General features: G+C 59.8%; 5 protein-coding genes across 5 annotated transcripts; 3 read left to right on the forward strand and 2 right to left on the reverse strand.

Annotated features, from left to right (window-relative positions):
* Positions 1–54: 54 nt before the first annotated feature.
* BBBOND_0309050 (oxysterol-binding family protein, putative) lies at positions 55–2,603 on the forward strand (the record flags this gene model as incomplete). The annotated part of the gene is made up of 3 exons (XM_012913734.1): positions 55–137; positions 175–278; positions 313–2,603. 3 exons carry the CDS (start codon positions 55–57, stop codon positions 2,601–2,603), a joined length of 2,478 nt encoding a protein of 825 aa, XP_012769188.1.
* A 115-nt stretch (positions 2,604–2,718) lies between these two features.
* On the forward strand, positions 2,719–4,307 carry BBBOND_0309060 (hypothetical protein, conserved; the record flags this gene model as incomplete). The annotated part of the gene is made up of 3 exons (XM_012913735.1): positions 2,719–3,597; positions 3,633–3,971; positions 4,107–4,307. 3 exons carry the CDS (start codon positions 2,719–2,721, stop codon positions 4,305–4,307), a joined length of 1,419 nt encoding a protein of 472 aa, XP_012769189.1.
* Positions 4,308–4,463: 156 nt separating this feature from the next.
* On the forward strand, positions 4,464–4,805 carry BBBOND_0309070 (hypothetical protein; the record flags this gene model as incomplete). The annotated part of the gene is made up of 1 exon (XM_012913736.1): positions 4,464–4,805. One exon carries the CDS (start codon positions 4,464–4,466, stop codon positions 4,803–4,805), a length of 342 nt encoding a protein of 113 aa, XP_012769190.1.
* Positions 4,806–4,828: 23 nt separating this feature from the next.
* Positions 4,829–8,254, reverse strand: BBBOND_0309080 (hypothetical protein, conserved; the record flags this gene model as incomplete). The annotated part of the gene is made up of 1 exon (XM_012913737.1): positions 4,829–8,254. One exon carries the CDS (start codon positions 8,252–8,254, stop codon positions 4,829–4,831), a length of 3,426 nt encoding a protein of 1,141 aa, XP_012769191.1.
* Positions 8,255–8,489: 235 nt separating this feature from the next.
* On the reverse strand, positions 8,490–10,404 carry BBBOND_0309090 (tetratricopeptide repeat domain containing protein, putative; the record flags this gene model as incomplete). Its single annotated transcript, XM_012913738.1, has 7 exons — positions 8,490–8,680; positions 8,722–8,974; positions 9,010–9,122; positions 9,248–9,314; positions 9,357–9,439; positions 9,479–10,196; positions 10,234–10,404. 7 exons carry the CDS (start codon positions 10,402–10,404, stop codon positions 8,490–8,492), a joined length of 1,596 nt encoding a protein of 531 aa, XP_012769192.1.
* Positions 10,405–10,928: the final 524 nt, after the last annotated feature.

The raw sequence follows: 10,928 nt of genomic DNA on the forward strand, positions 1-10,928 counted from the left end.
GGCGGTGGACCGGCTACGCTCGAGGACCGGCGCCGCGCCCAGTAATCAGCCCCAATGGCGTCACGCAACAAGAAGCGATATCTCCACGAGGGCTGGATCAGCAAGTGGACCAATTTCATCGGGAGCTGGCGCCCGAGGTAGGCCGAGGCCGTGCCGCCGCGAGACGATGTGCAGGTATTTCATGCTAGAGCCAGGATGCCTCAAGTATTCGCTCGAGAAGGATGGACTCGTCAAGGAATCGTTCATTTTATCTCAATGCACCATGCGCCTCTGCGCCGGTGGGTTCCAGCCGTATGCTTACACACAGCGCAGATGATCCAGTGCGTCTCGATATAGACGTCGTGGGCCGCGGGGTGGTTTGCCTGCGCACCGACACACCTGCGGAAAAGCAAAAGTGGTTTGTCGCCTTCAAGAAGGCTCAAAAAATACTGTTCCAAGCGTACCAGAAAAAGGTACTCACTCCATCGGGGGTGTACAGCATCGAAGGGCGGCCGGGAGCGTACGGTAACTCCGACACGGCCGCCGAACAGGAGGGCACCGCCGTTTTAGAGAGCCCGCAGCATTATATCAGCGTCGAGGCGCCGGCGGCAGTCCCCGGCAAAGCGTCCGACGAGCCGTCCGTCGTATCTCCCGAGGGCGACGACCTGGCGCAGGACAGCGGCCGCAAATCCGTCGATGTGTCGGAGCTCTTTATAAAAACTAGGTTCGGGCAGGAGCCGCAGACGTCGCTGAATTGTATGCTCAGCAACACCAGCTGCTTCGACGAGATCACGACAAAGATCCTGGCGGAGCTGCGCGAGGTGCTCTCAGGCGACTCCCTCAAGAAGGTGGAGACATTGGGACTCATCGCCCGCGAGTACTACGAGAGCACGCAGCAGCTGTATCTGGAGGAGGTACGCTCGCGCAAGGAGCTCGAGCAGTCGCTGTTCCGCGTTACCAGGCGGAACATGAAATTGGAGCAACAGGAGCTCACTCGATCGGCCGGTGTTGTCGAACGTAAGGGGCACCTTGCGGAGATGCATGTGAGCGAAAAGAGCCATACAGTGGACTCCGAAGACAGCGACAGCTCCGACAGTGCCTACTGTGGTCACGTGGAGGATGAATTCTTCGAGTGCGAGGACTTTGCACAACGCACTCACAGTGAATCGTTTGAAGACGAACTTGTAGCCACCAACGACGTGGTGCCAGCTGAGGAACCACGTCAGGAATCGCCAAAAGGCGCCATGAGTGAAGACAACGCCACTGTGGACGCCGCTTCCGCGCCCGCCCCGGCCAGTGGCAAGGTACCGAGGGGCGCGGTCATCAACCGCCGCACCCGGCTACCGAGGCCGCGCACGGAGCTCAAGGTCAGCATCTGGTCCATACTCAAGGACCTCATCGGAAAGGACCTGGCGCGCATCAGCATGCCCATCTGTCTCAACGAGCCCACCTCGGCGCTGCAGCGCGACTGCGAGGCCTTCGAGTACAGCCACCTGCTCGACACGGCGGCGCAGCAAGCCAATGTCATTGATCGCATGGCTTACGTGACGCTGTTCAGCATCACGCCGTACGGGTCCGCGGTCGGACGCGCGTACAAGCCCTTCAACCCGTTGCTCGGGGAGACCTACGAGCTGACCCACCGCGGGTTCAACTTCGTAGCAGAGCAGGTCGGACACCACCCGCCCATCTGCGCGTTCCACTGCCACAACCAGTACTTCGAGGCGTACGGCAGCACCAACGCCCTGGTGCGGCTCACGGGCAAGTCGGTCGAGGTGAGCATCATCGGCCCATTCCTGGTCAACCTCATGGTGGGCGGCGCCAAGGAGCAGTACTCGCTGCAGCGGTGCTACGTGGTGATACACAACATCATCATAGGCAAGATATGGATCGAGACCGTGGGCACTGCGATTCTGCGCAACATCACCAGCGGCGAGTTTGCCGTGGTCCAGTACCTGCGCAAGGGCTGGTTCGACAAGGACTTCCACAAGGTGCGCGCGCTGGTCTTCGACCGCTACGCCACGCCGCACTACCACATCTACGGAAAGTGGAGTGAGGTGGTTTACATGGAGTCCGTCCGGCCGCGGTCTGTCCGGCGCCAGAAGCCGCTGCTGAAGCCCGACGGGCGGCTGGACTACGACACCTCCTTCTACAAGAACGAGGAAGACGCCTGGGACGCATTCGTGAACGAAATCGACTGGGAGAAGATCGACGTCGTCCCCGGCACCAAGAAGCAGGTCTGGAAACCGCATCCACGGCCGCCATGCCACGAGAATTACTACGGCTTCGGGTACATGACCATGGAGCTCAACGAACTATCCCCGGACTACGACCCCAATCGCGGCGTCGCAATTCCGCCCACAGACTCGCGCTTCCGCCCGGACATGCGGGCGTACGAGGCCGGCGACATGGACTGGGCGGTGCAGGAGAAGCAGCGCCTGGAGGACCGGCAGCGCGAGGCCGCCAAGAAGCGGATCGACGGCGAGCGCTCCTACAAGCCGCAGTGGTTCAACAAGAAGCTAGACCCGCACACCCGCGCCGCCAGCTGGGAGTTCACCGGCGAGTACTGGTTCCGGAAGGCGGAAGGCACGGTCGCGGAGGGTGTACCTGATATTTTCGCGCGGTGACCGTGCAGATGGCACGCTTTATAAAACTCACGGCGCAATATTGTTGTATTTTGTACCTGTCGTTCGTTTCTGTCGCTAGAGTGTGTGGCCGGCGCGGTCCGCCGTGTGTGACGCCATGGACGTGGCTGCGGCCGCCAACCGCTTCAGGCGCCGGATGCGCCGGGCGCTCTACCGTCTCATGGCGCGCAGCGAGTTCTTCATAGACCGAAACACCGGGGAAGACCACTGGATGTACAAGAAGGTCAAGATGATGGCCAACCGGCTGGTCTCGGCCATGTACAAGACGGAGAGCGCCATCGTCATGGTAACCGGGCCGCCGGGCTCGGGCAAGTCGTACCTCGTGACCTCCGCGCTGATGCTGCTGTACGACACAATCGCCATGGACGTGGAGGATCAGGGGGTCATGGAGTTCGACACGGAGTTCGAGCCGATGGAAGGCTTGGACGGCCTATCCTCAGACGCGGAGAGCGTCAGCGAGATGCCCTGGCGCGTCGAGATCATAATGCTCGAAATATACAATTACCGCGACGAGATGAAGTGCATGAAGCACCTGGCGCTGCTGCTGGAGAAGCTGGCAGGGGTGAGCGGCTCCCGCTGCGGGATAGCGCGCTGCCAGGAGGTCCAGGAGCGCATCATGCACTGCATGAAGCTGCTCAGGAAGTCGCACGTGTACGTGGTAATCGCGCTGGAGGGGATGGACGTGTTGACCAAGGGCAGAAACGACTGCAGCGAGAGAACGGGTTCGTGCCACCGCCGGCAGGGCATGCTCTACTTCATCGGCAACATGCTGGCCTGCGAGGACATAGCGTTCGCGTTGGTCGGCGTCACGCCGGACGTGCGGACGATGGAGCGGCTGGAGAAGCGCGTGAGGTCGAGGTTCATGCACGAAACCATCCACTGCGACCGAACCGCCGACTACGATGCCGTGGCGGCGCCGGGGAAGCTCTCGCTGCTGGGGAAGGAGGCCGTGCTCTTCCTCGACGACGAATCTAAGGTGGGTTGCGTGATTGGGGTTATGACGCCGTGCAGCAAATGCTCGGGGAGGGGTTGTTGTGCGGGCGCAGCGCAACCAGCACCATCGCCGCCACATGTGCCCAGCTCTACGACGACGCGTTCGAGGTCATGGAAGACGGCGAACTCTGCATATCCAGCGACGCAGTGACGGCGAAGCTTCGCGATTCCGGGACCACACGATGGTTCGAGTCGATCGTTGAGCACCTCTCGCTGCCCCAACACTACGTGTTGGTGTCGCTCGCCCGGCTGCACTTGCAGGGCATCATGCCGTTGACCCTCCTCGGCGTCGAGCGGGATCTCAAAGAAATGTGCATATATTACCCGAATGAAAAGAAGGCCATGCCACACTTCAATGTAGGTCTTCATACGATGCCGCTTGGTGTTCATAGTTGCCGACGGCAGTGGGCACATGCTCGTGCAGGGGCTGGCACGCGTCTTCATCACCCTCGTGGAAATAGGCGTCATTGACTGGGTATACTTGTACCCCAGCCGGATGGGATGCTTGAACCCCCTCGCCCGCATCAGCGACCCGCAAGCGGCGAACGCCCCCTGCAGATTCCCCTGCTACAGGACGTAAGTCAGAAGCCCAACGGACTCATGCGCCCCAGGTATGCCAAGATGGACCACAGCAAATTGTTGCCCACACATCTTGCCGGGTGGCTGGCTATGGCGGTGCGGGCACTCAAGTGACCTTCGGCGGCCGGAGTCGGGAACGCTACACAGGGCGCAAGCCAAGTCCTCCACAAGAATGACCGCAAACTGCCCCTAAAGGCTCCGCCATTTTATCGCACTTTTTGAATCGCAGTTAGGCGCCCAGATCGACCCGTAAAGCGCCGCTCGCGAACCATGAAGGTCGTCTCCAAGGGCGAGCCGCTGTCTAACGCGGAGGCGCTGGCGGCGGTACGCAAGCGCCTGGAGGAATATCGCAAACAGACGGCGCCACCTCCGTCTAATGAAGAATCTGGCGACGTAACCATGGACGATGGCACCGCGGACGACCTCCCACCGCTGACGGCGCTGGCGGGGATCGGCCAGGAGGAGCCGATTTCCGCGGAGATGGACGAGTGGTACAAGCGCGTCAAGAAGCTGCAGCGCTTCCACCTGGACGACGCCAGCTGCTCGGAGGTCGACGCGGATCGCACGAGGTTCCTGGAAGCGCTCGAGCGCTACCTGGCGCCCATCTCATAACTAAGATAATATACGTTATTAAGTCAAAAGCTGTCAACTAGCCTCCACGGCGGCCTTTCGGTGACATTAGGGCCCCTAGCCGAGGTGTCCTGGTACACGTACTTGTAGCGCATGAGGTTGGACCACTTGTCCTTCAGCTGCATTCCGGTCCGTCGGCCGCCGAAGTACGTGGCGGCGAAGTAGGCCCACCTGCCCACGCCGTGCCTGTTTATTGCATCTATCAGCAATAGCACCTCGTCCCGTTTCCACTTGCCCCGACGGCGTCCGACAGCCACGCTCCCCTGCTGCGGGGGCGGCGATGATGACCCCACCGTAATCCGCAGGCCTGCGTTCATATACGTGGTACCTATACCGTCTGGTTTTGCACCGGGTGGCATTTCTGCGGCGAGGGGCGTTTCCCCAGGAGGCGACACTTCTCCGGGAGGTGACCTCACTCCAGGAGGTGACGCTCCTCTGGAAGCTGACATTACTCCTGGAGGTGACGCTCCTCTGGAAGCTGACATTACTCCAGGGGGTGACGCTCCTCTGGAAGTTGACATTACTCCTGGAGGTGACATTTGTACAGAACGTGTCTTCATTCCGTAAGCTTGTGCTTCCATATAAGTTGACATTGGTGCAGAACGGGTTTTCATTCCGTAAGCTGATGCTTCTCTAGAAGATGACATTTGTGAAGAACGGGTTTTCATTCCGTAAACTGGTGCTTCTCTAGAAGTTGACATATGCGCAGAACGGGTCTTCATTCCGTAAGATGGCGCTCCTCTAGAAGTCGACATTTGCGCAGAACGGGTCTTCATTCCGTAAGATGGCGCTCCTCTAGCAGTTGATTTCAATGCGGGAGGTAGCACTTCCCCGAGCGGCTTGTCTTTGGAGAACGCGTCGAAAGGTGATCTCTTTCCGGGAGGCAACTCGGACGGAGGTGACACTTCTGTAGAACTTGACTTCACCCCAGAATGTGACGCTTCTCCGAGCGGCTTGTCTTTAGAGAACGCATCGAAAGGTGATCTCTTTCCGGGTGGCAACTCTGACGCAGGTGACACTTCTGCAGAACTTGACTTCACTCCAGAATGTGACGCTTCCCCGAGTGGCTTGTCTTTAGAGAACGCATCGAAAGGTGACCTCTTTCCGGGTGGCAACTCGGACGGAGGTGACACTTCTGCGGGGGACATGGTTATCGCGGGTGAGGTAGCTCCCTCAGCTTGTTTGACGGTTGTGGGGGCCACAGTGTCAGCTTTTCTCCCCTGTTCATTCGCACGATTGTCAGCCAGTGGTAACATAGATTCCAATTTTGCGGCGTGTTCTTGCAAGGCAGCGGCGACGTCGACTATGCGGAGAGCGGCCTCGTTGCCGGCACCTGCCTTTTGCTTATGGGTTACCGCCCACTCGTCATCCGCGTCGCTGTTTAAGGGCACCGGGGGTGTCATTCCACCGCTCGCAGGCTCAACCAGCGTGGCCTCTTCCTGCCCCTTGTCACCCGCTTCGCCCGTCCCAGGGGGACAACGCATGCCATACGAAGCAGGTTCATGGAACGCCTTTGACGGATCGCGGCTGTTGCGGCCGTTTTCTCGCACCGCCCCCAGCAACGAAGTGAAGAACGACAAGATTCTGGAGGAGTCGTTTCTGCTGGGACCCTCGCTCAAATTCAGGCGGGCCGAACGGCTGCGTTCAGACGGCGCAGTTTCGGAGGCCTCTTGGGAGGTTTTCAGCTCAGGTTCACAGTAAGCGACGCCGTTTTGCGGAAACACCAGAGGAATTTCGTCGACAGGTTTGTTCCACGTGAGCATCGCATCCGCGGCGGTTTTCGCGCGCTTCTTTGGCGACTCCTCGCTGCATGGTTCCGCTGTCAACTTGTTGTCCAGAGACCACTTCTTAAAGGCCGCCAGCTTCTTATAGCGGTGCAGCGTCAGGTTCAGGCCGCGCACCTTCTTGTACAGTCTCACGGGGCCCTCAGCTATCGACCCGAAGCCTAGCGACCGGTACTCCTTGAGCAGTGGGTTCGGCATGACCCTGTTGGCCTCAGACGCGTACCTGCAGAGGGCTATGCTCCACTGGAAGAGCAGCTTGTCAGCCACGTTGATGAATTCCGCAAAAACGTTGCTTGAAAAGGGAACCTCAGGGTAGACGGTATCGATATTCGTGCCTTCTGGTTGCGAGTCGCCGGCATCGGGACCGCGCTGCTGTTCGCTGTTTTGCTCACACGCTACTTCGCAGTCCATCTCGTCGCGGTACTCCTTCCATGCCAGTTGCCCGCGCACGGTGAGCGCCTGCTTGAAATTCATGCACGCGTCGCGGAAGGTAATGAGCAGGTTCCTGTTGCGCTTGAACTCCTCGTCACGATGGGGCGGCGCTTCCCAGCATCTGGCGGGGCTGTTGTTTTGCAAATGTGGCGGATGATCGCGAGATTCTTCCGCCTTCTCCCCATCGCCCGTTGGAGCGGAAACGTCCGGATCCACGGTGTCAGGAGTGTTCGAACTTACTGCCTTTGAGGCGGGGAGAGCCGGCACTGTGACCCCCGGCCGATGCGCAAACTCCATGTAGTGGGCGATGCAGACCCGGTGCACGTACTCGTGGGTGCAATGCAGGGCCTCCGCGCATAGCAGCGTGAACTCGATGAGCATGGCCGTAGGCGGGTGACGACGCAGGGTGCGGCGCAGGTTGCGCAACAGGATCAGCATGGCGATGAACAGCAGGTGCACGTAAATTCCAGGCTTACCGGAGAGAGTGTGCAGCATGTTTTCCGTGCCCTGCACGTACGTCGCCAGCTGCTGCAACGTCAGATCCTCCTCGGCTGCGGACTCCCCCGGGTGCGCACAGGCCCCCGAAGTGAAGACGTCAGGCAGCTGACCGCCGAAGTACAGCATCAAACGCCTCTCCACGAACGCGAACACGCCGAAGTACGCCGCCTTGGGCATGCCGCCATTCTGTAGAACCGACTTGAGATAGGCATCCAGGAAAAAGTGCGCATGGCAGCGGCGCAGGTGCGACGTCGGACCGGCAGGCTCGCCGTCGGAGCCCAGGGCATGCACGGAGTCGGGCAGGTTTGCACCCACGTAACGCCGGATGTGAGCTCGGGCGCGGCCATCCGGGCGAGTCATGATGAGACGCCTGCGGCGGGTACGCTTGGGCATCACGCCGTCGAGCGTGCCCGGCACCGACAGCGAGCCGTCATCCGGGATCTGCTTGGTCGCCGCAACCAGCCACGGCTGCCTCAGGAGCAGGTGGTACGCCAGGAAGTCGAGCTTCAGCAGCCGAAGAGACGCATTGTGCTTGCACGAAGAACGGTACAGCTTGTGCTTCACGGTAAACCGGCGATGTTGCGCGGACCTTGCCTCGCCAAATGACGAGGAGTTCGCTCTCTCCGCCCGCGTGTCTTGCTCGGCCGCCATAATATTACGGTGTTCGCGGTGATGGGCTGCGGGCGCTTGGACGAAATGGTTTCTGAAGAACGCCATCAATAGACACCACGGCACACGCCTCGCCAGCTGCAGCGCTCACAGATGTAGGCGTGGTGCACACTAGTAGAACCTCGCAATTTATATATTTATATGTGTTCGGAAGTCGAGTTGCGGCGCTCAGTAGATATGGTAGTGACGCACACACCAGAAGGCTGCGCGGACGTTGCTGCCGTCGTCGCCATGCAGACCACACAATAACACCACCGCTCTCCACGGCCGCGGGACGGGGATTTCACTGCTGCTGGTACGCATCCAGGAAAGCGTCGATACGCTCGCACACGGAAGTCTTGAACTTGTCCATCATGCAGCGCATCAGCTCCGCGTGCTCGGGCTTAGGCTCGTCCTCGAAGGACACGCGCATGTAGTCGCTGTAGGTCTTGCCCTTTTCCATGGCGCTAGAAATCTCGGTCAGCAAGAGCGTACCTGCGAGGCATTGACGTGGCAGCGACGACGGCGCAACGAACCGCGGTAAACGGAAGCCTTCGACTCGTCGTCGCTCGAGTAGCCGGAACCGAACGCGGTGTCAATCGACGCCTCGAACTTCAGCGCGCAGCTGAAGTCGAACATGTAGCGGCGAGTGGCCCTGATCAGCGCGATCTGCGCATCACACTCGAGGTCGGCCACAGAGGTGACCCTGATGCTGCTCTTGTGGATCATCATCGCCAGCTTCTCCAACTTCTCCAGGTTCGCAGAGTCCTCAAGCTTGTCGATGTTTATCTGCGGTACATGGCGCCGCAGCTAGGGAAACCAACGTTGCTCAGCATCTCCATGACGTTGACGCTGGGGTCGCGCAGCGACGGGTCGTTCTCGTAGCGGGCGGCCTTCAGGCTGTCGCTGATCGCCTTGCGACACCACGATGACATATCTGCACGGCGGTGTCACTGCCACAAACGTAGAAATAGACGTAATTGCTGCCGTTGTACCACGGGGTGGTAGGCAACAGGGCCCATCGCACTCCCGCTAAACACGCGCATCACACGCATAACGAACCTTTCTCCTCGTAGGTGGTGCCCTTGGAGTTCCACGACGAAAGCGAACGCGACACCGTGTCCGTCGACTGCACCGGCAATTGAAAGGGATGTGCCGCAATTGAACATACCGATGCGTCCGTCTCTATCTTCTGAGGCACCCTGCTGCTGGTAAGGTTGCCCTCGGGCTTGTTTTTGCCGAAATAGCAGTAGCCTGCGACACCGGTCACGATCAGCGGCACACGGCACTCACCCATCTTTTTAGTCTCCTGGATGATCTTCTGGTCCTCCTCGTCCATGTCGGACTCCTCCTGCTTCGGCTTCTTGGCGGCGGCCGAAGCAGCGGTGGGACTCTTGGGCTCCTCGGGAGCTTGCGCGCCGTTGCGCTTCTTATCGTCGCCATTGGCCTCGTTGCGCTTTTTCTCCTCCTCGGCCTTCACCTTCTCGATGCGCTCGGCTTCGCGCTTCTGCTCTTCCTCCTCCTCCTTGCGCTCCCACGCCTCGAAGTCGAGCTCATCCTCGCCCTTTTCGCGGCGCTCGCGATTGAAGTCCTCGAAGCGGCGCTGCTTGCGCTGCTGCATCTCCTCCGTGCGGTCCACGTACAGCCCGCCAGTCTTGTTGAACAGGCCGCCGAACGCCTTCTTCTGCTGCTCGCGGAGGTGCTTCTGGCGCTCGACGATCTTAGCCAGCAGCATACGCGCGTTGCTGTTGCCGGAGTCCTCGGCGATCATCGCCTGGCACTCGCTCTTCGCCTCGTCGAGGTAACCGAAGTTGAACCTTGCCAGGGCGCGGCGGTACTGGGCCTTCTTGTTCCCCGGGTCCCATCTCAGCGCGTCCTCAGCCGCGGATATGGCCTTCTCGTGGTTGGCCATGCCGAGGTAAGACGCACTCAGGTTGGAGTACAGGACGCTCTTCATGCCGTCGTGCTCCGTCACGTCGGACGGCAACTTGCGGAGGCGATCAACGGCTTTCTGTACAGTCGTGAGATCATCGCGTATACGCACACACCTGATATGCCTCGGCGGCCGTGTCGTAGTCGGCCGCTTTGAACGCGGCATTGCCCTGCTCCTTCAGCGAGGTAGCCTCGGCGACGCAAGCCTGCACATCCACGGGCTCATCCACCTCGATGTCGGAGGATGCAGGCGAAGAAGAAGAAGACGAAGACGATTTGTCGGACATTTTGCAAAAAAACGCAGATGTACAAGTCGCAAAAAAGTGATGCGTCACCGGCTGAGCCTGCACTCCACGCGGCGTGACGGCAGGCCGTGCTGTAAGGAAGAAGCTCATACGACGAAAGCTCAGCGCGGTGCGACTGCAGACGGATCATCTATTTGAGTCAAGTGATATACCGCCTTATCGCGTGCGTCTGTGACGAACGAGATGTGTAGGCACCGCGTCATCGGTGCCGTGTAGAGAGCCGCGGTACACCCTTAGCCTGTCTGGAAGTATGGTGTACATGGCGAGAAGGCGGCGCTGAAGGTCCTCGCGAGATACCTGGGTCGATTTTTCGGCGGTGTGTTGCCGGCTGCGATGGCTCCGACGTCGTTACCAGGATGCAATGGCAGACAATGACTGTTAATAGGCGCGGTGTGGAGGTACACGCTCGGATTGCCGCCAGCATCGTAAGCGGAAGTTGATGTGTCCGTTTCGGGGGCCATTAGGCCATCAGGGTGTAGTTTCGCAGAGTGGTTGAGACATCAGGG

The sequence above is a fragment of the Babesia bigemina genome (assembly GCF_000981445.1).
Source record: "Babesia bigemina genome assembly Bbig001, chromosome : III".
NCBI lineage: Eukaryota > Apicomplexa > Aconoidasida > Piroplasmida > Babesiidae > Babesia > Babesia bigemina.